This window comes from Balaenoptera acutorostrata, chromosome 2 (assembly GCF_949987535.1).
Source record: "Balaenoptera acutorostrata chromosome 2, mBalAcu1.1, whole genome shotgun sequence".
NCBI classification, from domain to species: domain Eukaryota; kingdom Metazoa; phylum Chordata; class Mammalia; order Artiodactyla; family Balaenopteridae; genus Balaenoptera; species Balaenoptera acutorostrata.
This window is the reverse complement of record NC_080065.1, coordinates 39,301,863-39,329,660: the sequence shown is the minus strand read 5'-3', so window position 1 is coordinate 39,329,660 and position 27,798 is coordinate 39,301,863. Positions and strand designations below refer to the sequence as shown.

Sequence of the window (27,798 nt, the reverse complement as noted above, 5' to 3'; positions counted from 1 at the left end):
CCACCACTCCGAGGCAGGGAGTCGGGATGGGAACTGGCCACAGACCCCCTAAACAAGCCGCACCTTGTCAGTCCAGTTAGAGTCAAGCTGCCCTTTATGTTGTCTCTTTTCGCGACTCTTGGCCATTCAGTAGTCATGATTAAGCGTTCTAGCCTTCTCACCGCTGTCCACAAGAAAAAGCTGCCCCCAATGCCCACCGCACAGCGGCAAAGAGTAATTATCAAGAGCTCCCCAAGGGGGCGGCGGAGCGCCACAGCGGAGCGTCAGGTCGGCCAAGCCGCCCGGTCTTGCGGAGTGAAAAACTCTCCTACGCCCACCCTAAAGGATCCCGCGCAGGAAGTCGGAAACATCTCTACATCTCCGGGACAGCCGGCGGCACCGCTGGGCAGAAGCCCGCGCGTCCCATATTCGGTGAGGTTAGTTCGCGTCCCCGGCTTCCCGCCGCCGGGTGAGCTGCGGCCGGCGCCGGCTAAGCCGAGAATGAATCCTCAGGGTCGAGAGAGGGGAACCAACAAGGCACTTTTCACTTCCCACCCGTCGTCCCAAATGTGTCCTTTTGGGGAGCACGACGGTAGGGGAACTCGAGGTACCCAACCCCTCGGCTTAAGAGCCCTCAACCCGCGTTCCTGGCCGCTCAGAGTAGGACCAGTATCCCGGCGTCCTCTCGGCCGGCGTCGCGGGCTGGAGCCGCTCAGGCCCGCGGCCGGCGTCTCTATGGTACCGACAGAAGAGGGTGTAGAGGGGCGGGGCCGCCGTTCGCGCGGCTGGCTTGCTTCAGCTGGGGGAGCAGACGGTGGGTGCGGCTGATCCTCAGCGAGGGAGCGGGCGGGAGGGGGACTGTATGGACGCCGCGAAACTGCGCCCTGAGGTGGCAGGCCGGAGGCGGGGACCACCTGAACCTGAAGTCTAGAAGATCCAGGTTCCCGATGGGGAAGGCGTGGAGGGGCGGCAGTAGCGTGGCACTCGAGAGCAGGCGGGGTGTGCTCGACAGACACTGGCCGGTGTCTCCGGGATCTGCGCGATCCCTGCACGGCCCTCCTGCTTCGTCGCGCCTTATGGATCCCATGGGCGTCAAGCCCTCGCCTAGGCTTCGCGCCCCTGGCGTTTCCCTGGCTCTGGGCGGGGTGCCGGGGATCTTGCCAGAGTTGCCCGTTGCCACCTCACCAGCCACGAGGGCCCTTAAGGCGCCCAGGCTCCCGGGAGGCCTGATTGTGGAGATTGTAACTTGTTCCCTTCCCTGCAGACGCCAGGGCTTTCCACCTATTTTCTTAATCGACATTTTAAAAATTATTGAATCATGCCAACCTTAGGAAAGAATGACTTTGGGAATTTGCTAAGGCTTGAAACATGTTGAAATTCAGAATCGTATGTATTTGTAATGGTCATAGGAAAGAAACATTTTATATGCAGGTTACGAAAAGTATCCGTGAAAGTGAGCAAGATTTGTGTTTCCTTTCTTTGCAAATTAGCTGAATTAAGATTTGGCATCTGCTTTGAGTACCATAGCATTAAAGAAAGTAAATATATATTAAGTTTCACAGCAACTACAGTTCATTGAAGAGGACTTATTTGTAAAGCATAATAAAGGCAGTTCTCGGATCTTAGACGGTGCTTTTTCCTCAGGTTTTTGTATATATTTGTGATGGGGTTTGGGGGGGGGAGAAGGGGGTGAAGCAGAAAAGGACATTTCTGTTGGGAATTTGCTACCTCTTATTTTTTTGGTAGAAATAACGTCAGAGATTATTAACAAACAATGCACAACAGTGTGTAAAGTAACTGGCTAAGTATGTGTTTGTCGAGTTAAGGAAAGGGAGGATTACTACTAGGTATACTTTGAAGACCCCATAGTTGATGGCATAGTACTCTTATGGGAATGGCGCGTGGCAGAGTTTGGCCATTGCCGAAAATGGCTCCCGCAAGTCCTAGAGACACATTTATGATCTGGGTAACTGGCTGTTATGGCAGAAATCATTCCAAATAATATCTTCAGTTCACAGGCTGAGGATTGCTAACCTGCTTACCCCCTGTATTAGTATAATGGAATATTAAACACCTTGAGCACATTAACTTCATGCATGACAAGTTTAAGAAAATTATAATTACTGCTCTTAATGAACTTGCCCAACAAAAGTGAATATGTAAAATAAAGGTATTTTACAGTTTAAGAGGTTCTGGAGTCCATTCTATTTATGCGGGAGGAGCAGGAAGTGGAAAAAGGAAGCAGAGAGAAGAAAAATGGGACAGTTAGGTGTTCTAGTCAGAGACAATAAATAAGAGGAAGTACACCTATTAAATTACTTTCTCAAACTCAGAATCTACTCTAAATATCTGCACCAGTAGTTGCAGTGGAATAGATGTCGGAACTGTGTGTTTCTGGGACCATAATTATACCTTTCTTGAAAAGAGAAACTACTGTTTTAGCTATCCATGCTGCATAACAAATTACTGTACCCCAAAACTTAGAGGCTTAAAACAGTAAACAGTTATTATCTCACTGTACCTTTGGGCCAGAACTTTTGGAAGAGGCTTAGCTGGATGGTTCTGCTCAGGGTCTCATGAAGCTGTAGTCCAGATGTTGGCAGTGCTGCAGACATCTGCAGGCTTGACTAGGGCTGAAAGGATCTACTTCTGGGTTCGCTCAGGTGAGCTTTTTGTTCCTCTCTCATCAAGCAAGCTGTTTAAACCTTCCACTTAAAATGCATTTTGTGCTGCCCCATTATGTGTATCTGTTCCTATTCATAAATTACTACAGTATATAGACATTTGGAAAACAGTAAGTTTTTCTTTTTCACGTCGCTTTAAATTTGGATCATCATTTAAATACTTTAAGTGATCTTTTCATGTTTCACTTTGCTCATGACACTTCACTAGCTACTCGATTCTTTTTGTATCTGAACTCATCGAGTAAAACATAAGGTGAGTACATTTAAATATATTTAGTGATGACAAAAATTGTTTAGTGAGTAAAAGAAGATGGGTGTAATGAAATGGCTTTATAGAGACATCATGCAATTTGCAATTAGGTGGATAATGACCTTTTGTCTGCTTTCTAGGATGAGGCTTGACAATAAATTTGCAATTAAATGCATATAGAAGCATAGTTTGAGCGGCAGAAGAGCTTTTCTGTTAGGCCTCTGTGTATACTGTGTCCAGCCTACGTTCTCCTCACACTCATCCACCTGACTGGCCTTCTTTCTTCTTAGGGTAATTTACAGGCCACCGCTTACCGAAGGAGGGGGATATTGCTCTGCGGCTGTACCTCTCTGGCTTGGTCGTTAATTCAAGCTTTCTGTGTCCCAGTTCCCATCCAGCTAAGTGGATAATGATATTATCTTTGGTTCAAGGGAATATTTTATAAACTTTAAAATTATATGCCCTGAGCCTTTAAACACATTGACTTCTTTATCCATTCAGGTGTCAGATGTTTACTTTGCAGAGCAGAGACCTGATTCATGATGTGTGGAACTATAAATCCTAAGGTATATGGAAAGGATTCATGACCTTGGAGGTTTCTTTTGCATTTTGGTCATATCTTTTGGTTGAAAGTATCTTGAAATCATTATTTCCTAATCCTGGAAGAATCTGTAGACTATAACTCAATCTTAGTGCTTTAGAGAACAATTTTCATTTTTCCAAATGACTAAGAATTTGAGGATGGTTTTAGATTCCATTGTCATTAACAAAATAGTTGTTCTCTGCAAAGCAAGTATTCTTCACACTAATAAAAAAACTTAAAGGAACCTGCATAAGTTTATTTCATCTGGAGATACAGAAATCTTTCATACAGGCTTTTCATGTACCAACTAATACATAAATGTAAATACATTATTTTTATATTATACTATAAATTTGACTTGTGAGATTTGCATACAATTTTATTAATGTTTATTAATGTTATATATTCTAATATTTTATTAATATTTATAATGTTATAAATGTTTCTACATTTTTAAAAATTATACTTTTAAGAAGCTGAGTTTAGCATCATGGTCTGAGTTATTAATTACTTCTAACTTTTCAAAGGAGCTTTATTGGTTTTGTTTTCATGATAGTAAGACATTAAAAATTTTTATGAAATCAAAGAAAAGGAAAAAAAAGTAATGATCACATGTAAGCCCACCAGTGAGAGACAAGCCAAATGAACAGCCTTCCAAATTTTTTATGCATATGTACATATTTTTAATAAAAATGTAATATTTTACATATTATTTTTTAGGATACCTTTTAAATTTTAGTATCTATTGAGCATTTCCTATGTCAACAAATATGGGAATAAGTATTTTTTTAAAGACTGCATAATTGTATGGAATTTATTTCACTAGTCCTGTATTTTGGACACATAGTTTCTAATTTTTCCTTATTATAAACAATGCTGTGCTGAACATCCATGTGTAACTCTTTGTATTTATCTAATTAGTTTCTTAGGATAATTTCCTAGAATTGGAAATGCTGAGTCAAAAGTGTTTGCTCATTTATTAATCATTTTTGATACATATTGTCAAATTGTCTGCTAGAAGAGTTATACCAATTTATACAACTGCTAATACTCTGAGTGATCGTTTCCCCACCACAAACAAATCATTAGCAATCTTTCGTTGATCTTACATTGAAATCTCATTGTTTTAAATTAAATTCAATTGATTACCAATAAAGTTGAAATCTTTTAATAGTTTTCTTTGACCGTTTGTATTTCTTCCTTTTCCAAATTGCCTTTTCATAGACATTGCCATGTTATTATTGGGATACGTATTTTTTCTTCTTGTTAGTTTTATTTTATTTATTTTTTGTTTTAGTGGCTGTGTTGGGTCTTCATTTCTGTGTGAGGGCTTTCTCTAGTTGTGGCAAGCGGGGGCCACTCTTCATCGCGGTGCGCGGGCCTCTCACTATCGCGGCCTCTCTTGTTGCGGAGCACAGGCTCCAGATGCGCAGGCTCAGTAATTGTGGCTCACGGGCTTAGTTGCTCCGTGGCATGTGGGATCTTCCCAGACCAGGGCTCGAACCCGTGTCCCCTGCATTGGCAGGCAGACTCTCAACCACTGCGCCACCAGGGAAGCCCTTCTTGTTAGTTTTAAAAGCCCTTAGTAAAGTAGGGCTTCTAATCTTTCTCCATCATAAATGTTCAAAATTTCCTCCATTTATTAGTCTTTAATTTTGACATGCAGAAGTCTACATTTTTATATAGTCATGTCTATCAGTATTTTTAAAATAATTTTGAGCTCCTCTCTAAAAGTCTAGCTAGCTAGACTATGTAGAAGTCTGTTTACAAATTCATATAAATATCCCAAATTTGATAACCAAACTGATTACAAAAACTATCTGACCATGGAAAATTTTCAGGCATCTAGTCAATGAAACTGATTCCCTTTCTTAATTTAACCAGAGAAACGGTCTGCATTACAAAACTAATCCATGGGATTGTGACATTTTGAAATCTAAAATTCTTTGATTTAACAACTCTACCATATAAACCTGAGCATTGCACAGATGATCCAATCTCAGGTTTCTTCTGATGATTGACTCTCCAGTAATACTTCTTAGCAATTAAACCCTTTTGTAACAGACCGATTACCATTGTGGACTGGTTGTCTTGCTCTGTATAGTATATTTGTGAGATTGCTCATCTAATGCATCTAGAAGAAGGGAGCCCACCTTCTACTATATAGGCTGAAAAGGCCAAATACTATCTATCTTTTTCAACCTCCCTTGCAACTAGGGAATGGGCATGTGACCTAGGCCCAGCCAATGCCCACCTCCAAATTTTGAGAGCAAAGAAACAAATACGCCAAGAATCTTGTATGACAGCAGCAGATAGGGCAGTACTAGCAGCAATGCCAATGATAATATCTGGTGATGGGTCAGGCAGTGTAAGCTGGGCTCAGAGGCAGAGAGGTCTTCACCACAGGTGTCTGGTGTCACTTTCACTGAGGTGCTTGAGGCAGAGTTTGAAGCCTGGTTCTTGAAACCTGGCAAGTCTGTGATTTCCCAATATCCTTTGAATGCTTTTTGCTTTTACTTAGAGTGCTTTCTGTTCCGTGCACTTAAGGACCCTAACTGACACAGGATCTGAGTGAAATCATTGTTCCTTACCAATTTGGGATTATACATGCATTTCCCCCTTCCCCAAATACACACTTGACCTGTCTCAGACTTTGCATTTACCTTTCAGTATTCATATTACTCTGCTTCTGCAAGTTTATTGGCACTTACTCTTTCGAATGCCAATCTGAAAATGTTTTGTGAAGTTGCTAAAAGAAAATCCCTTTTATGATTTTGATGAGAGTTACATTAAATTTATAGATTAATTTGAGGAGGAGAACACCATCCATGTCGTCTTCTTCCTCAGTAAAATGGTCTGGCTCTTGTATCAATAAAGTTCCATCAAAGGAGCAGAACTGCTTTGCGTGCTAAGGAATAAGAAGTTTAGACCTGCTGTAATCATGGGGCTCGGAGGGCAGGCGGTGCAGGCCGTTGCCTATGAGTCTGTTTTTGAACCTGAAGCTGCAGCAAGTCGGGAGGGGAAGGTGGATGTGGATGAGAACAAGGACAGAACAGAAGCTGCACTGGCCTCTCACCAACTCCAGTTTTGATGCCGTGGGTGACCTGCGGGAGAGGCTGGCACCCTTGACCCTGGGGCTGCACATGCAGGCCCAGGATTTGGAGAAGCTGAAGGAAGTATATGGTGAAGGCTAAAGGAGCTACAGGCCTAGCTGCTTGCCCTTGCCAGCAAGGTGAGCTGACAGATCAGCAGCAAGACGTGCGAGCTCCACGGCACGTCCGGCGCCAACCTTCAGAGTTAAAAAATGTGGCTGCTGGGCTTCCCTGGTGGCGCAGTGGTTGAGAATCTGCCTGCCAATGCAGGGGACACGGGTTCGAGCCCTGGTCTGGGAGGATCCCACAGGCCGCGGAGCAACTAGGCCCGTGAGCCACAACTACTGAGCCTGCGCGTCTGGAGCCTGTGCTCCGCAACGGGAGGGGCCGCGATAGTGAGAGGCCCGCGCACCGCGATGAAGAGCGGCCCCCACTCGCCACAACTAGAGAAAGCCCTCGCACAGAAACGAAGACCCAGCACAGCCAAAAAATAAATTAATTAATTAATTAATAAAAATTAAAAAAAAAAAAAAAGTGGCTGCTGCTTCACTTCTGCCTTCCGAGTCCCATGTACAGTGTCTCCTGTAGCCAGCACTACAAAGAACTATAAAAGGAAGGGGATTCTGGGAAATGTCCTTCCAACTTAGCTGCGTTAACATAGCACAAAGCCACCAGAGCTCTAAATAGCTGATTGATAAAGTACAGTTTTGTCATTTTCTTCACATGCATTACCTGTTTAGTTTATTCCTTGATATTTGAATTTTTATTGCTGTTGTGAACGTTCATTTTCCTGTATTTTCCCCTTATGATTATTGCTGGTATATTAATAATTTATCTTGAATTAGCCGCCTTTTGCAACTTAAATTCTAACAATTTTCAATTTATTCTCTTGGATAGGCAGTCATTTCACTTACAAACTAATGTAATTGTTTTCTTCCTGATAAAGTAATGATACATTTTCTCTCTCCCTCCCTCTAGCCCTTCCTTGCCTCATTACATTGATTAAAACTGCCAGAACAATATTATAATAGCTGTACTGTTTTTGACTTTAAAGATAATGTTTCTTGGTTTTCATTCATTCTGGTTTCTTATAACCTAGCAGTTCTTAATGTTTAGTGAACATAAGAATTACCTGGTATTCGCACTTGCTAAAAATGGAGATTTCCAGGAACACATGCTACATTTTACTAAACGCCGTTTAATCATTTAATAGGCAATACCTGGTGGATAACAGATACAGTGTATGATGATTTTTATTTAATTCATTCAATAAATACTTGTTGAGCATCCACTGTGTGCTAAAAAATAGTGGTGAACAAATAGACCAAGTCTGCTCTCTGAGCTTTTGTTTTCTTTCCTGAAATGTTTACAGAGCATAAACACTTGAAAAGTAGGCAAGTCTTCTGGCTCTAACAGAATTACTTGCACCACCATTTAAGCTTAGTTTCTTTGAGCTAATTAGGTCACTTTATTTTTCTTTTAAGCAGTTTAAAAGTGATGAATTGTATATTGCATTGTGGTCAGAGAATTTGGCCTGAACATTTCCACTTTTTAGATTTTGTTGAAGTTTTTCTTGTGGATGAGTAAATGTGTAATTAAATTTTATAAACGAGCCAGAGACATTTGGAAATAATGTGTATTCTATGTAATATACACAGTTTTAGACCTGTATATGAAATAAAATTTGTAATTAAAGTATTCAGACTATATCTTTTTTTTTTGCTACTTGACCTAATTCATGTAAGCACGATTTGACATGTAAGCATCTTCTTATATAACTTTACTATGACTTGAATATTTTATCCCTTTTGATCCCACTGAGTCTTTTGCCATAAATTGTGTTTGATGGTAGTATTACCACAGCTGCTTAATTTTGTTTGTGTTTTCTAGATATGTATTTTCTCATCTCTTTATTTTCTATATTGCTGAGACTTTTTGTTTGAGATGTTTTCTTATGAACAGTAACTTGGGAGATGTTTACTTCTGTTCCAATCTGTCTCTTTATAGAGAAATTTAATACATTCGCATATATTATAGTATTTGTGTTTGATGTGTTTGTTTCCTTTTTTTTTTTTGGTGGGTGGGGGTGGGAGTAAAATTTTCTTCTTCATTTTTTTCCTTTTCTGTTTTGCTATATTGAGCAAGTTTTCTGTATTCCTCTCTTCTTCCCCTAGAAATTTAGAAGTGCTGCTCCTTATTTTTTCCCCAGAAATCATATGTAAATGTGTTATAATTTCTAAGGCAAGAATCTTAAAATTTGCAGTTGTCACATAGAGGCCATAATTTAGTTGTTTAGAACCCTTTTGTCAGAATCCTGTTCTCCCAGAGCTCTGTAATTGCTGTCCCACAATATTTGGTGTTGGTGTTAATCACATTCTCTTTCTTTTGCAGATAATCATTGTTGTTGATGATGGTGTTGTTTTTGGACTTGGAAACTCTTAAGGATTTTCTCTTTATTTTTTGAATTTGTTTTTTCTTTCAATGCCCAACTCTTTGTCCTTTTTTTCTCCCTCAAGCTTTGGGAAAATTCTTTGAAAGTATTTTTACTCACTAATTGTGTTTTTTGAAGCATTCATTTTACTATGCATTGCTTCTATTGACTTTTTTTTGGGCCATCAGGTTTTTTATCCCCATAATCTCTTTCTTATTTTCAGATTGCTCCTTTTACATGAAAGGCTGCTACTGTTACTGACAATAAAATATTTTCCCTAACTTTTTAACATCTTTATTAGAGTATAATTGACATGTAATAAACTGTACATATTTAAAATGTGCGATTTGATATGTTTTGATGTGGGTATGAGACTATGAACCGTGAAACTGTTACCACAATCAAGATAATGAACGTATCTGTCCCTCCAGTGTCCTTATGCTCCTTTTTAATCCTTCCTGCCCCTCCGGTCTCCATGCAACCACTGATCTGCTTTCTGTCACTTAGATTAGTTTGTATTTTCTAGAATTTTATATAAATGGACTCATACTATGTACTCTTTTAAAAAAATATTTCTAAATGAAAATTTCAAACATAAAAGGAGTATAATGAACTAAAGTATATCCATTACATAAATTTAACAATTATAACATTTTCACATACTTGCTTCAATTATTTACTTTTTAAAAATAGACTTTTTTTTTTTTAATATAGCAGTTTTAGGTTTTTGGAAAAATGAAGCAGAGTAGAGAGTGTTCCCATATATTCCTTCTACCTCTGCACACATTTCTCCCTATTAACTTTTTGCATGAGTGTGGCACATTTGTTACAATTAATGAACCAATATTGATACAGTATTATTGACTAAAGTCCGGAGTTTACATTAGGGTTCATTCTTTGTGTTATACAGTTCTATGGGTTTTGACTATGTAATCTTTTTTTTTCGGTCTGGTTTAGTGTTATTTTAAGGTTCATTCATGTTTTTGTATGATTCACGTTTTGGTTTCTTTTTATTTCTTTTTTTCCACATTTTGTTTATCCAGTTGGGTTGTTTCCAGTTTGGAGCTAATGTAAAGAAAGCTGCTATGAGCATTGATGTGCAAGTCTTTGATGTGCAACTCTTTGTGCAGATGTTTGCTCTCATTTCTCATAGGTAAATACCTAGGAATGGAATGACTGAGTCATATGGTAGGAGTATGTTCAACTTTTTCAGAAACTGGAAAGTTGTATCATTTTACATTTCCACCAGCAGTGTATGAGAGTTCTGGTTGCTCCACATCTTGTCAACATTTGGAATGGTCAGTCTTAAATTTTAGCAGGTCTAATAGTTATGTTTGGAATCTCATTGTGGTTTTAGTTTCCATTTCCCTAATAATGAATGATGTTGAATCTATTTCATGTGCTTCTTGACCACCTGTATATCATCTTTGTAAAGTACCTTTTCAGATCTTTCACCCATCTTTGTATCAGTCTGTTTTTCTGTTATCATGTTTTGAGAATTCTTTGTTCTGTGTACAAATCCTTCACCAAATATGAGATATGCAAAAATGTTCTCTCAGTCTGTGTCTTGTCTTTTCATTCTCTTAACGTCTTTCAAAGAGCAGAAGTTCTTAACTTTGATGAAGTTCAATATGTCAACTTTTTAAAACAGATGGAGCTTTTGATACTGACACTAAGAACTCTTTGTATAACCCAAGGACAAAAATATTCTCCTGTGTTTTCTTCCAGAAGTTTTACAGTTTTGTTTTACTTTTAGGTCTGTGATCCATTTTGAGTTAATTTTTGTATAGGGAGGAAGGTATGGATTGAGGTTCATTACTTTTGCATATGGCTATCCAATTGTTCCAGCACCATTTGTTGAAAGGAATATCTTTTCTCCATTGACTCTCCTCTGCATGTTTGTCAAATAATCAGTTGACCATTATGTGTGGATCTATTTGTGATCCCACTCTCTATTCTGTTGCATTGGTATATTTGTCCATCTTCATAACGATACCACATTCTTCATTACTGTAGCTTTATAATAAGACTTGAAATCAGATGGTGTAAGTCCTTCAACTTAGTTCTTTTTTAAAGGTGTTTTCCTGTTCTAGGTCTTTTGCATTTCCGTATAAATTTTAGAATATATACAATGAGCTATGTATAGTTTTTATTACAGAATGGAGGTTGAATCATTCTCAATAAATCATTTAGTTATTCTTTAAGTCTCAGAACTAAAACAAAACAATACAAAAACTTCAGGTATCACACAATGTTGATAACTTTAACTAGATAAGTGATTTCAATATTCTATGCCAGGTAAGCACTCAGAATTATGATTACCTTTTTATGTCAGTTAAGGTTCTTTGGTTAGAGGTAACAGAAAGGAAAAGGGGACTTATTGGGAAAATCCTGAGGTAGCTCATAGAAGGTGAAAGGTGAGCTGCAGGAACCAGGGCAGCTCTGAGAACCTTAGAGATTGGACCTGAGGACTTGAGGTCCTTATGATTCTTTTTTCCTAGGCTGTTCCATGTAGTGGAGTCCATGGTCTGTAAGAAGAAAAAGAACTTTCCCCATCAGCTCCACTAGGAAAAATTCTGGAAAGGAGTCTGATTGGCCCAGCTGGGGTCACCTTCATAAGCAGAGTAATCACTACTAATCACTACTATAAAATTATTACTTATTAGTAATTGCTTGTTAATCACTACTATTAGAAAGGGAGACAGGGAATTCTAATTGGTCAGCTCCAGAGTTTGGGTATTTTGATGAGCAGTTTTCCCAAAGGAAGTGGATGCTGTTATCATAAAAAGTATGGAAAGCAGTTTCTGGGTACACAGACACAATGGATCCCCACTACTGTGTAGTACACATTGCTGAAAGAAAGAACTATTTGATGACCTCAAAGTAGTAGATTAGTCAGTGGGCTTTCTTAAATTTCCCTTGATACATGCTACCATCTAAACTGTTGTTCCTACAAAGCTAATCTGTTCTCTTTGGGCCACATGGCATATTATATATAAATGTAAGAAATACCATTTCTTTTAATACTTGAAAGTTGCTAAGAGAGTATATCGTAAATGTTCTCATCACACTCACACAAAGGTAACCATGTAAAGTCATGAATGTGTTAACTAACATTATTGTGGTGATCATTTCACAATACATACGTATATCAAATCATCATGTTGTGTAACATAAACTTACACAGTGCTATGTACCAGCTATATCTCCATAAAGCTGGAAAAAGTAAAATGAAATTACTGATAACAGTTAAAGAAAAAAAGAAATACCAGTTTTTACAACTTGGTTTTATACTTGTAAAATTATTCTCAATATTGTTTTGTTTATATATTATATGGCAGCCCATAATCTTCATTTTCTCTGCTTTCTATTTTAGGGTGACTGGGAATGTAAACAAGAATAAGCTGTTTGTTTCCTAATGGCTTTTAGCATATACTGACATACTGTTTGTGATGGCATCTGAGACTGAGAAGACCCATGCTTTACTCCAGTCTTGTAGCACCGAATCTCTTATTTCCAGCCTTGGTCTGGGCATTTTCTGCCTAGTAGCTGACAGACTTCTTCAGTTTTCCATAATTCAACAAAATGACTGGCTTCGTGCACTCTCAGATAATTCAGTACATTGCGTGATTGGCATGTGGTCATGGGCAATAGTCACTGGAATCAAGAAGAAGACTGACATTGGAGAAATCATTTTAGCTGGATTTTTAGCCTCTGTTATTGATATAGACCACTTTTTTCTAGCTGGATCCCTATCTTTAAAGGTAAGAAATGTATATGTTTAATTTTTCTGGTCTTTCATTTTTTTAACATCATTTTATTTATCTTCACAGCATCATTCTACTTAGAGCTAGAGAAGATTAGCCTTATTTTAAAACAGGAAAGCCCATTCTTCCAACTTTTTTGAGCATCAAGTAGTTCCCTAGAGCACAGACATGTTGCTGACCACATCATATGGCATCACAAAGTGCCGTGGATGCACCCAGAGCAAGGGCTCACTAATTGTACCTAAGGAGTTCCATTCTGGCTTTACAGAGGATGTGTTTAGCCAAGTCTTTTTTTTTTTTTTTAATTGAAGTATAGTTAATTTACAATGTTGTGTTAATTTCTGCTGTACAGCAAAGTGGTTCAGTTATATGTATATATACATTCTTTTTTTAAATATTTTTTTCCATTATGGTTTATCATAGGATATTGAATAGAGTTCCCTGTGCTATATAGTAGGATATTGTTGTTTATCCATTACCCAAGTCTTGAAGGAAAGATTAGCTAACTGCTTTAAAGTAATGGGGGTCATTCTCAAGGCCATCCTAGTCCTTTTTGTATCAGGGTTCTTTCTTTAGGACCACACTTAAAATTTTCCCCTATTCTTCATATTTTACAGTTAACATGAAGCTCCTAAGTGCTCCATAACAGCTGAATAGCTTTAAGATGATTCCTAGGCCTGGGGAATGACTGTAATGGATTCATTCATTCCTCAAGGCCCTCTTGAGGCCAAGCTGTGCATTTCAGCAGGCTGATGCGGACACAGTCCCTGGTGTAGAAATTGAGGAATTTCATTGAGGCTTTAGGGGTATAGCTTATACAGTGACCTATTAGTATTGAAAATGCACTAAGCCTAAAATGGCAGTTCAGATAATATTTTCTAAGTGTCAACAGATTTACCTACTGTTTGTGTAGTTATGATCTATAAACACTTCAGGAAAGAAATACAAACTTGTAGAGCAAGGACTTAGCTTCGTTCACCACTGGCTAGAACACTGTCTGGCTTACCTAGTAGGTGTTCAGTAAACATGTGTTGAATGAATAAGAAATGATCTTTTGTTCTTCCTAGTATGTGTCAAGTCCCGTACCAGGTACTTCTCAGAGGTTGTCTCACTTATTTAGAAATTTAATCAGTAAGGAATCAGTAATTCCTGATTAAAGACAAATTTTAACTATTTTTTTTCTTTTTTGCTATAACTGGAGGCAGCATAACATTGCTGTTAAGATTGGAATCAGAAGACCAGAGTTTAAATCCTAGTATATGGTCTCATCAGAGCACTTTTCTTCCTTAAGTCTCAATTTTGTCATCTCTAAAATGTGGATCATAACGTTACTTCCCTCATAGGGTTGTTGTGAGGATTAAATGAGTATGTTAAGTGACACACCCTGGCAAATAGTTAACAATAAATGTTAGTAGAGATGGTAAAAAGTGTGATTTAGGAGAGCTGCCAAGATGGTGGAGTAGAAAGGCCCTGAGCTCACCTCCTCTCATGAGCACACCAAAATCACAACTATCTGCAGAACAACCATCAGTGAAAAAGACTGGAACTTACCAGAAAATATCTTCTACAGCTAAAGACATACGGAAGGAACCACAACGAGATAGGCAGGAGGGGCAGACTCGTGATACAATCAAATCCAATACCCCCTGGGTGGGTGACCCACAAACTGGAGATAGTTATACTGCAGAGGTTCTCCCACAGGAGTAAGAGTTCTGAACCCCACGGCAGGCTTCCCAGCCTGGAGGTCTGGCACCGGGAAGACAAGCCACCAGAGCATTTGGCTTTGATGCCAGCAGGGTTTAATTGCAGGAGCCTCACAAGACTGGGGGAAAGAGACTTCACGCTTAAAGGGCGCACACAAAATCCCATGTGCACTGGGACCCAGAGCAAAAACGTTAATTTGATAGGAGCCTGGGCCAGACCTACTTGCTGGTCTTGGAGAGTCTCCTGGAGAGACAGGGCAGCTATGGCTCAACCTGGGGACATAGACATTGGTGGCAGAGATATTGGGAAATATCCAAATGTGTAAATACTGCTGCTGGGGGCTGCCATCTTAGCTCATTAGTGCCAAAACCTGGCCCCACCCAACAGCCTGTAGGCGCCAATGATGCCTCAGGCCAAACAACTAACTGGGTGGGGAATAGCCCCACCCACTAGCAGAAAGTCTGCCTAAAGACTTCTGAGCCCAGACACACCCCTAGACATGGCCCTTCCCACCAGAGGGCCAAGACCCACCTCTACCCACCAGTGGGCAGGCACCAGCCCTTCCCACCAGGAAGCCTATACTAGTCTCTAGACTAGCCTCACCCACCAGGGGGCAGATGCCAGTAGCAGAAAAATACAGTCCTGCAGCCTGCGGACCAAGCCTGCCAACAGCAAGCCAGACCTGACCCTGGGAAAAGCTGGGCCCTGGCACAACAATGCAATCTTTGGGACAATCCACACACTATACCCAACTGTGTCAGGAACTGCCCCCCACCCCCCTGCCAGTCAATGATATGAAACGAGCTTTGGGATCCCTGGGCCCTGCAGTCAGACCAGGAATGAGCTCTGCCTGCCAGTAGTCCAGCACTAACCCCAGGATCTAGCTTCACCTGCCAGTGGGTAGGCAATAGCCCCAGAGTCTTCAGGACCCTGACTCTGCTCACCAGTAAGCCAACACTAGCCGTGGGGCCCCATAGAGTTCTGCAACCAGCTGCCTCACGACCAGGCCCCGCTAAACAGGAGCCAGCAGCATCCACACAAGGCAGGGCCTGGCAACCAACTGGACTAAGAGCCAACCAAGCCTACCAGGCCACCCACATAGTCAGCCCAACACAAAAGAAGCACCCACACAGCCCTCTTAGGGGGACCCCTAGACCATATAGCTTGGGTGATGAGAGGGGAGTGCACTGCTGGGATGCATAGGATGTCTCCTACAAAAGGCTACTTCTCCAAAGTTAAGAAATGTAACTAACCTACCACATATACAAAAATACAAATAGCAACCTATGACAGAATGAAGCAGCAGAGGAATGTGTTTCAGACGAAGGAACAAGATAAAAACCCAGAAGAACTAAGTAAAGTGGAGTAGGCTATGTACCTGAGAAAGTTCAGAGTAATGATCGTAAAGATGATCAAAGAACTCAGGAGGAGAATGGATGCACAGAGTGAAAAGTACAGTTAGTTAGAAAATATAAAGAAAAACCAAACAGAAATGAAGAATACAATAACTGAAATGAAAAATGCACTAGAAGGGATCAATAGTAGACTAAATGATACAGAAGAATGGATCAGTGAGCTGAAAGACAGAGTAGTGGAAATCACCGCTGCTGAACAGAAAAAAAGAATGAAAAGAAATAAGGACAGTTTAAGAGACCTCTGGGACAACATCAAATGCACTAATATTCACATTGTAGTGGTCCCAGAAGGGGAAGAGAGAGACAAAGGGCCTGAGAAAATACTGAAGAGATAACAGCTGAAAACTTCCCTCATGTGGGAAAAGAAATAGTTACCCAAGTCCAGGAATTGCAGAGTCCCATGCAGGATTAACCCAAAGAGGAAGACACCAAGACACACTGTAATCAAAATGACAAAAGTTAAAGATAAAGAGAGAATATTAAAAGTAGCAAGGGAAAAGCAACAAATAACATATGTGGGAACTCCCATAAGGCTATCAGCTAATTTTTTCAGCAGAAACTCTGCAGGCCAGAAGGGAGTGGCAGGATATATTTAAAGTGATGAAAGGGGAAAACCTACAACCAAGGACACTCCACCCAGCAAGGTTCTTGTTCAGATTTCAGAGGGAAAGCAAAAGCTTATAGACAAGCAAAAGCTAAAAGAATTCAGCACCACCAACCCAGCTTTACAACAAATGTTAAAGGAAATTCTCTAGGCCAAAAAGAAAAGTTTGCAACTAGCAACAAGAAAATTATGAAAGGAAAAACTAATGGTAAAGGCAAACCTGCAGTAAAGGTAGGAAATCATCCAAACAGAAAGCTAGTAGGGACGTTAAAAGACAAAAGTAGTAAAAATCATCTGTATCCACAATAAGTGGTTGAGATACACAGAACAATTACATGTAAAATATGACATCAAAAACAGTAATCGTGAGGGCAGGAGAGTACAAATGCAGGGTATCTAAAATGCATTTGAAATTAAGAGATCAACAACTTAAAACAATTATATATATACATATATATATATTAGAGAGAGAGAGAGAGAGACACTTACAAAAACCTCATGGTAATTGCAAACCAAAAATCTCTAATAGATATACACACAAAAAGAAAAAGGAATCCAAACATAACACCAAAGATAGTCATCAAATCACAAGAGAACAAAAGAGGAAAAGGGGGAAAACACATACAAAAAAAATCCAAAACAATTAACAAAATGAGAAAAAGAACATACATATGGATAATTACCTTAAATGTAAATGGACTAAATGCTCCAAACAAAAGACATAGAGTGAAGAAAAAAAAAAAAAAAGACATAGAGTGGCTGAATGGATACAAAAATAAGACCTGTATACATTCTGCCTACAAGTGACTCACTTCAGATCCAGAGACACATACAGACTGAAAGCAAGAGTATAGAAAAGGGTATTCCATGCAAATAGAAATCAAAAGAAAACCAGAATAGCAATACTTATATCAAACAAAATAGACGTTAAAATAAAGACTGTTACCAGAGACGAAGAAGGACACTACACAATGATCAAGGGATAAATCCAAGAAGAAGATATGACAATTGTAAATATATGCACCCAACTTAGAAGCACCTCAATATACAAGGCAAATATTAACAGCAACAAAAGGAGAAATCAACAATAACACAATAATAGTAGGGGACTTTAACACCCCACTTACATCAATGGACAAATCATCCAGACAGAAATCAATAAGGAAACACAAGCCTTAAATAACACGTTAGACCAAATGAACTTAATTGATATATAGAGAGCATTCCATCCGAAAGCAGCAGAATACACATTCTTTTCAAGTTGGAACATTCTCCAGGACAGATCACATGCTAGGCTACAAAACAAGCCTTGGTAAATTTAAGAAAACTGAAATCATATCAAGCATCTTTTCCAACCACAACACTGTGAGACTAGAAATCAACTACAAGGAAAAAAACTGCAAGAAACACAAACATGTGGAGGCTAAACAGTATGCTACTAACCAATGAACCACTGAAGAAATCAGAGGAAATCAAAAAATACCTAGAAACAAATGATAACAAAAACATGATGAGCCAAAACTTACGGGATGCAGTAAAAGCAGTTCTAAGAGGGATGTTTATAGCGATATAAGCTTACCTTCGGGAACAAGAAAAATCTCAAATAAATAACCTAACTTTACACCTAAAGGAACTAGAGAAAGAAGAAAAAACAAAACCCAAAGTTAGTAGAAGGAAAGAAATAAAGATCAGAGCAGAAATCAGTGAAATAGACATGAAGAAAACAATAGAAATGATCAATGAAACCAAAAGCTGGTTCTTTGAAAAGGTAAACAAAATTGATAAACCTTTAGCCAGACTCATCAAGAAAAAAAGAGAGAGGGCCCAAATCAATAAAATTAGAAATGAAAAATGAGAAGTTACAACCGACACCACAGAAATACAAAGGATCATAAGAGACTACTATGAGGAACTATAAGCAAATAAAATGGACAACCTCTAAGAGATGGACAAATTCTTGGAAAGGTACAGTCTCCCAAAACTGAACCAGGAAGAAATAGAAAATATGAACAGACCAATTACCAGTACTGAAACTGAATCAGTAATTTAAAAACTCCCAACAAGGGACTTCCCTGGTGGTCCAGTGCGTAAGTCTCCACACTCCCAATGCAGGGGGCCCAGGTTCGATCCCTAGTTGGGGAACTAGATCCCACATGCATGCCACAACTAAAAGTTCACATGCTGCAACTAAGTCTGCATGCCGCAACTAAGAAGCCCAAGCCTGCATGCCGCAACTAAAAGATCCCACGTGCCGCAACTAAAGATCCTGCATGCTGCAGTGAAGATCCCGTGTGCCACAACTATGAGCCGGCACAGCCAAAATAAATTAATTAATTAAATTTAAAAAAAACTCCCAACAAACAAAAGTCCAGGATTAGTTGGCTTCACAGGTTAATTCTACCAAACAATTAGAGAAAAGTTAACACCTATCCTTCTGAAACTGTTCCAAAAAATTGCAGAGGAAAGAATACTTCCAAACTCATTCTATGAGGCCACCATCACCCTGATACCAAAACCAGACAAAGATACCACAAAAAAAGAAAATTACAGGCCAGTATCACTGATGAACATAGATGCAAAAATCCTCAACAAAATACTAGCAAACTGACTCCAACAATACATTAGAAGAACCATACACCATGATCAAGTGGATTTATCCTAGGGATGCAATGATTTTTCAATATCCACAAATCAATCAGTGTGATACACCACATTAACAAGCTGAAAAATAAAAACCATATGATCATCTCAATAGATGCAGAATAAGATTTTGATAAAATTCTATATCTATATATTATAAAAAAATTCTCCAGAAAGTGGGCATAGAGGGAACATACCTCAACATAATAAAGACCATCTAGGACAAACCCACAGCTAACATCATAGTCAATGCTGAAAAGCTGAAAGCATTTCCTTTAAGATCAGGAAAAAGACAAGGATGTCCACTCTTGCTACTTTTATTCAACATAGTTTTGGAAATCCTAACCACAGCAATCAGAGAAGAAAAGGAAATTAAAGGAATCCAAATTGGAAAGAAGTAAAACTGTCAGTGTTTGCAGATGACATGATACTATACATAGAAATTCCTAAACATGCCACCAGAAAACTACTAAAGCTCGTCAATGAATTCAGTAAAGTTGCAGGATACAAAATTAATATACAGAAATCTGTTGCATTTCTATACACTAACAATGAAATATAAAAAAGAGAAATAAAAGAAACAATTCCATTTACCATCACATCAAAAAGAATAAAATACCTAGGAATAAACCTATCTAAAGAGGCAAAAGACCTGTACTCAGAAAATTATAAGACCCTGATGAAATAAACTGAAGATGACACAAACAGATGGAAAGATATGCCATGTTCTTGGATTACAAAATCAATATTGTTAAAATGACCATACTATCCAAGGCAATCTACAGATTCAATGCAATCCCTATAAAATACCAATGGCATTTTTCACATAACTAGAACAAATAATCTTAAAATTTGTCTGGAAACACAAAAGACCCCGATTAGCCAAGACAGTCTTGAGAAAGAAGAACAGAGCTGGAGGCATCAGGCTCCATGACTTTGGCCTATACTACAAAGCTACAGTAATCAAAACAGTATGGTACTGACACAAAAACAGACACATAGATCAATGGAACAGGATAGCAAGCCCAGAAATAAATCCATGCACTTATGGTCAATTAATCTACCACAAAGGAGGCAAGAATATACAATGGAGAAAAGGCAGTCTTTTCAGTAAGTGGTGCTGGGAAAACTTGACAGCTACATGTGAAAGAATGAAATTAGAACATTTTCTAACACCATATATAAAAATAAACCCAAAATGGATTAAAGACCTAAATATAAGACCAAATACTATAAAACTCCTAGAGGAAAACATAGGCAGAACACTCTTTGATATTAAATCACACCAATATTTTTTTGGATCTGTCTCCTAGAGTAGTGGAAATAAAAGCAAAAATAAACAAATTGGACCTAATTAAACTTAAAAACTTTCACACAGCAAAGGAAATTGTAAACAAAATGAGAAAACAACCTATGGAATAAGAGAAAATATTTGCAAATGATGCAACTGACAAGGGATTAATTTCCAAAGTATACAAATAGCTCATATAGCTCAATATCAAAAAACCAAACAACCCAATCAAAAAATAAGCAGAAGAACTGAATAGACACTTTTCCAAAGAGGAAATGCAGATGGCCAACAGGCACACGAAAATATGCTCAACATTGCTAACCATCAGGGAAATGCAAATCAAAACCACAGTGAGATATCACCTCACGCCTGTTAGAATAAATATCATGAAAAAGATTACAAATAACAAATGTTGGCGATGATGTGGAGAAAAGGGAACCCTCATACACTGTTGGTGAGAATGTAAATTGTGTAGCCACTATGGAGAACAGTATGAAGATTCCATTAAAAACTAAGAATAGAGTTACCACATGATCCTGCAATCCCACTCCTGGGCAGATATCCAGAAAAGATGAAAACTCTAATTTGAAAAGATATATGCACCTCAATGTTCATAGTAGCGGTATTTACAATAGCCAAGACATGGAAGCAACCTGAATGTCCATTGACAGAAGAATGGGTAAAGAAGATGTGGTGTATATATATGTGTATATATATGTGTACATATATATATATATATATGTGTGTGTGTGTGTATATATGTGTGTATATATATATATACATATATATATATATACACAATGGAATATGTCATTTTCAGCAGCATGGATGGACCTAGAGATTATCATACTAAGTGAAGTCATACAGAGAAAGACAAATATATGACATCACTTATATGTGGTATCTTAAAAAAATGATATGATCTTATTTACAAAACAGAAATAAACTCACAGACATAGAAAACCAACTTATGGTTATCAAAGGGGAAAGGTGGGGGAGGAAGGGATAAATTAGGAGTTTGGGATTAACAGATACACACTACTATATAGAAAATATTGAATAGATAGACAACAAAGACCTACTGTATAGCACAGGGAACTATATTCAATATCTTGTAATAACCTATAATGGAAAATAATCTGAAAATGAATAAATATATGTGTATAACTGAATCACTTTCCTGTATACCTGAAGCTAACACAACATTGTAAATCAACTGTATTTCAATTAGAAACAAAAACAAAAAAGAAAAAGTGTAATTTATAAATGCATTCATCTAGAATTTAAGTATTTCTATTGTAATTCTTAAAAACATTTAGGCTGTATACTGTATTTATTCCCTGATTCATTGATAAGCAGTAGTGTTAAGAATATGAGCCATAGAGTCAGGCAGATCCAGTATTAGATTCCAACTCTGCCCCTTGACAACTGCACACTGTGGGGAAGTTACTTAGTCTCTCTCTTATTCGTTTTGTTGCAGTGGTGAATGGGAGTGTTTCCTTAATTTCTCTTTCAGATTTTTCATCATTAGTGTATAGGAATGAAAGAGATTTCTGTGCATTAATTTTGTATCCTGCTACTTTACTAAATTCATTGATTAGCTCTAGTAGTTTTCTGGTGGCATTTTTAGGATTCTCTATGTATAGTATCATGTCATCTGCAAACAGTGACAGTTTTACTTCTTTTCCAATTTGTATTCTTTTTTATTTCTTTTTCTTCTCTGATTGCCGTGGCTAGGACTTCCAAAAGTATGTTGAATAATAGTGGCAAGAGTGGACATCCTTGTCTTGTTCCTGATATTAGAGGAAATGCTTTCAGTTTTTCACCATTGAGAATGATGTTTGCTGTGGGTTTGTCATATATGGCCTTTATTATGTTGAGGTAGGTTCCCTCTATGCCCACTTTCTGGAGGGTTTTTATCATAAATTGGTGTTGAATTTTGTCAGAAGCTTTTTCTGCATCTATTGATATGATCATATGGTTTTTATCCTTCAGTTTATTAATATGGTGTATCACATTGATTGATTTGCTAATGTTAAAGAATCCTTGCATTCCCAGGATAAACCCTACTTGATCATGGTGTATGATCCTTTTAATGTGTTGTTGGATTCTGCTTGCTAGTATTCTGTTGAGGATTTTTGCATCTATATTCATCAGTGATATTGGTCTAATTTTCTTTTCTTGTAGTATCTTTGTCTGGTTTTGGTATCAGGGTGATGGTGGCCTCATAGAATGAGTTTGGGAGTGTTCCTTCCTCTGCAATTTTTTGGAAGGTTTGAGAAGGACGGGTGTTAGCTCTTCTCTAACTCTAATAATAGTCCCCCACTATTATTGTGTTACTGTCAATTTCCTCTTTTATAGCTGTTAGTAGTTGCCTTATGTATTGAGGTGCTCTTATGTTGGGTGCATATATATTTATAATTGTTATATCTTCTTCTTGGATTGATCCCTTGATCATTATGTAGTGTACTTCCTTGTCTCTTGTAACATTCTTTATTTTAAAGTCTATTTTATCTGATATGAGAATTGCTACTCCAGCTTTCTTTTGATTTCCATTTGCATGGAATATCTTTTTCCATCCCCTCACTTTCAGTCTGAATTGTCCCTAGGTCTGAAGTGGGTCTCTTGTAGACAGCATATATATGGGTCTTGTTTTTGTATCCATTCAGCAAACCTGTGTCTTTTGGTTGGAGCATTTAATCCATTTACGTTTAAGGTAATTATTGATATGTATGTTCCTATTACCATTTTCTTAATTGTCATGGGCTTGTTTTTGTAGGTCCTTTTCTTCTCTTGTGTTTCCCACTTAGAGAAGTTCCTTTAGCATTTGTTGTAGAGCTGGTTTGGTGGTGCTGAATTCTCTTAGCTTTTGCTTGTCTGTAAAGCTTTTGATTTCTTTGTCAAATCTGAATGAGATCCTTGCCGGTTAGAGTAATCTTGGTTGTAGGTTCTTCCCTTTCATCACTTTAAATATATTGTGCCACTCCCTTCTGGCTTGTAGAGTTTCTGCTGAGAAATCAGCTGTTAACCTTATGGGAGTTCTCTTGTATGTTATTTGTCATTTTTCCCTTGTTGCTTTTAATAATTTTTCTTTAATTTTTGTCAATTTGATTACTATGTGTCTCAGCATGTTTCTCCTTGGGTTTATCCTGCCTGGGACTCTCTGTGCTTCCTGGACTTGGGTGGCTATTTCCTTTCCCATGTTAGGGAAGTTTTCGACAATAATCTCTTCAAATATTTTCTCGGGTCCTTTCTCTCTCTCTTCTCCTTCTGGGACCCCTATATTGTGAATGTTGTTGCGTTTAACGTTGTCCCAGAGGTCTCTTAGGCTGTCTTCATTTCTTTTCATTCTTATTTTCTTTATTCTGTTCCACGGCAGTGAATTCCACCATTATGTCTTCCAGGTCACTTATCCGTTCTTCTGCCTCAGTTATGCTTCTATTGATTCCTTCTAGTGTATCTTTCACTTCAGTTATTGTATTGTTCATCTCTGTTTGTTCTTTAATTCTTCTAGGTCTTTGTTAAACATTTCTTGCATCCTCTCAGTCTTTGCCTCCATTCTTTTTCCAAGGTCCTGGATCATCTTCAGTATCATTATTCTGAATTCTTTTTCTGGGAGGTTGCCTATCTCCACATCATTTAGTTGTTTTTCTGCAGTTTCATCTTGTTCCTTCATCTGGTACAAAGTTCTCTGCCTTTTCATTTTGTCTGTCTTTCTGTGAATGTGGCTTTCCTTCCACAGGCTGCAGAATTGTAGTTCTTCTTGCTTCTGCTGTCTGCCCTCTGGTGGATGATGCTATCTAAGAGGCTTGTGCAAGCTTCCTGATGGGAGGGACTGGTGGTGGGTAGCTACTTCTATTTTTAAGATATCTGGTTTTACTTGTATAATTTTATGATATGTCTTTGTTTTAGTATTTATCTATGAATGAAAAATTTGCATGAATATTTTAGAAACTAGGCAAGCAACAGAAACTTCTTGTTTCTTCCTTAGCAACTATTAATATAAATAGACTTCACAAATGAAAGCGTGAATAGTCAATATCCGTCCACACATCCAGAGCACAACTGCTAATCATCTCAACATGAGGCTATTGCTCTCCTCCAAGTACTGATTACTGTAGCCCATCCCGCCCCCCATCCCACGCTGCTATTGAGGAGCATGATATATTGTGGGTATATAACTTAAAAACAAAGGTGGAGACTAAACTGGCATAATACAGAAATGTTATGTGTTCTGACAAAGTAAAAATAAAACAACTAAAAATGTGGAGGAGTAGGGAGAGGGAATTAGGAATGTAGCATAAATAAACTCTTTGATGTTCAGCGGGTAGGTGGGAATTAAAGAATACTGGTTTAAGGAGTGGCTTTACAAGATACCCAGTTTAAGGTTGGTCTGATTTGACAGTGTTGCAAGGTACAGTCTCTTTACTGGATGACTCTTTTTTTAATGTGGTGGGAAGGTTGTGTCCTCTATTTTTTTAAAAATAGGAACCTGACTTTTTGCCTTTACTACTTCTTTTTTCCCTTTACTATTTCTTTTTTCCCTTTACCACCCAGTCTCCAAAGGCTACCTCTCCCTTCCTTTGTACCATCTTCTCCTGGAAAACTAAAGCCTTTCAGAGCCTTGAATCATGCCCACTTTTAAGTCCTTTCTGTGTAGTGAGTGCTCTTATGTACCAGGACCCCTTTTCAGTATTTTCACACTTGGGTTGAACTTTCTCTTTCTAGTGGTAACTTTAGATCAATCTTAGATTTCCCCTCATCTTTCTTCAATGCAGTTTTTCCTGGCTTGAGGGGGGAGTGTGAGAGAGCACTCACTGACTTGGTGTTTATTTTAATACTCTAGAGTAATTGAAGTTTGGGCATTCTCTGACTTATGGCTATGCTAAGTGGGGCTTGGTATAGTTTTATTTGTCGTTGTTCTGTAGTGTTTTTGAAGATGTATGGAGAGATTCCAAATCAGGCAATCTTCTCTATCTTCAGCTTTATTTTTATTAAAAATTATCTAGTTGGAAATTAGCCTTTAGAATGTGTGAGAATGAAACCTTACTCCTGGATCATTCAGGGGTTAAGCCTGAAATTTTCATTTGTTTAGATATTGATTACATTTTTACAATGGTTTAGAAATGCTATTGGTTTATTTAACTCAACTTTCAAATACTTGTTTAAAATAATATACTGCCTCTAAATGTTGTTATAAATAAATTCTGAAAGTATTCAAGGCTAATATAAATGGTTACAACAAAAATACTCAGCTTTTATGCATTTATTAATTGAAGAAGGGGGTGGGGGGAGGGACAAGATAGGGGACGGAGATTAAGAGGTACAGACTATTAGGTATAAAATAATTAAGATACAAGGATGTAATGTACAGCACAGGGAATATCACCAGTATTTTATAATAACGTTAAATGGAGTATAATCAATAAAAATATATGTTGTACACCTGAAACTAATATAACATTATAAATCAACTATACTTCAATTTTAAAAAGTTTAATTGAAGAATATTTTATTCAGTTGTGAGACTTTTTCAATGCTCTTAGAGGTCCCAGACAATTCTTTAAAACTCCAAATTTACACTAACCATACATTTAGGATATAAATTGTTTGTATTGTGACTCTTCTAAGTAAATAATAGGAAGCTTTTAAAAATTAATCACCTGTTCCTGAGATCGTGATTTCATTTTTAGTGCAAAGTGTTTTTGGAGGAGGTGGCCTAGAAAATGTTTCCTTTGCATTTCCAATAGCCTGCAGGAAAACAGATGGTTACAATATTAGGAAGCAGCTATAAAATTTTGTTTGCCAAGGATATGATACTAGCTACCACTTTCCCTGTGCAGGCTGCTATTACTCTTCCACGAAGACCTTTCCTTCACTGTTCTACTGTGATACCCGCTGTGGTTCTGACCCTGAAGTTTACGATGCACCTTTTCAAGCTCAAAGATTCATGGTGCTTTCTTCCCTGGATGTTATTTATATCCTGGACCTCACACCATGTTCGAGATGGAATTCGCCATGGCTTGTGGATATGCCCATTTGGAGAAACTTCTCCTTTGCCATTTTGGCTTTATGTAATAATCACATCATCTTTACCTCACATCTGTTCATTCGTTATGTATTTCACAGGGACCAGCCAAGTGATGTCTTCAAAACATGGAATTCATATTGATGTCTGAGATAACCATATGGCAGTCTTAAAGAACCAATGGTTGAGACAATGACAGCCAACATTAAAGTGAATTTAAAAAACATGTTAGGTACTTATATTAATTATAAGATGTATAATGAATGCTAACATTTCTTTATTTCATATATTTTCATCCTGACTGAAGTTTAATTTGCCAAGTGCTTTAGTGAGTTGTGATTACTGGCAGAAACTGCTTTCATGCACTTATGTTATAATATTCTTAAAAGACAGTAACCTTAGACCTAGGTTATTGTTTCAGAAATAACTTTAGGAAATTATTATTATAATATGTTGACTGTAGTAACATTCTACCAAAGTAGTATTTTTTCATTATCTTTGCCCTCAAGTCTCATGTGTTGGAGTTTTAACTGTTTTGAAAAACATAACTAAATTTAACAAAATATTTGTTTAAAATTAACATTAACAAAATATTGATGCTTGACTCATAACCATAAAATTCACAAAAAAAGGACCTAACCAATAATGTCATTTCAAATGTAAACTCCTGAATGTGCCATTAAAATTGTTTTAGTTGCTGTCAGTTTGTTTACATACTATTCTAAAATATTAACCAGTTAAATCATTTTTTAAAAATTTGCCTGATACTAAGAGACAAAACTTTTTTTTTTCAAAAAATAGTTTTAGGAAATTGGCTTTTTCCTTTGTTCTTTCAGGTTAATATTCTATTAAAAATGATTAACCTTTATTAGAGAAGGAAAATTGAGTTGCTGTAAGTTTTACATTTGCACAGTTTAATATACTTTGATATAACAGTCAGTGCCTCAAAGGCACCTGCTTTTTTTGTAGCATTTGTACCAGCTGCTGTCTTCAGATTTTCTTACACATTTGTGTTTGTAATGCTGGTGATTGTGTGCCTTAATCTCTGAGAAGTGATTAAACAGTGCCTTATCCAAAGCAGATTTTTCTTATTAAGTTAAACAGAGTTCTGTAAATTGTTATAAAGGGTCAGGCTCTTTACTTTTTGTTGTTAACCAATTGGTTGCAATCTGTTATATTTTATAATGTATTAGCTCTTACAATGTGTTATTGTCTTTTGAGAGCAATTATTGTCAGTTTAGTTGGTTTAATAGTAAACATTATATAGTGGGGGTAAATTTGATTAAGGTAGAGATTTTTTAAAAGCATATGATTTTAGAAATCCCTGGAA

General features: G+C 37.7%; 1 protein-coding gene across 8 annotated transcripts; it reads left to right on the top strand.

The window, feature by feature from the left end:
- Positions 1 to 259: 259 nt before the first annotated feature.
- TMEM267 (transmembrane protein 267) lies at positions 260 to 27,798 on the top strand. Of its 8 annotated transcripts, none has more exons than XM_057537987.1 (4): positions 260 to 411; positions 10,173 to 10,317; positions 12,396 to 12,783; positions 26,284 to 27,798. In XM_057537987.1, exons 3-4 carry the CDS (start codon positions 12,472 to 12,474, stop codon positions 26,617 to 26,619), a joined length of 648 nt encoding a protein of 215 aa, XP_057393970.1. In that variant the 5' UTR covers positions 260 to 411; positions 10,173 to 10,317; positions 12,396 to 12,471; the 3' UTR covers positions 26,620 to 27,798. The 8 variants fall into 8 exon arrangements, with proteins under 8 accessions (XP_057393970.1, XP_057393961.1, XP_057393986.1 ...); XM_057537978.1 differs by lacking the exon at positions 10,173 to 10,317 and adding an exon at positions 10,063 to 10,172; XM_057538003.1 differs by lacking the exon at positions 10,173 to 10,317 and adding an exon at positions 10,063 to 10,172 and having other exon boundaries at positions 260 to 416.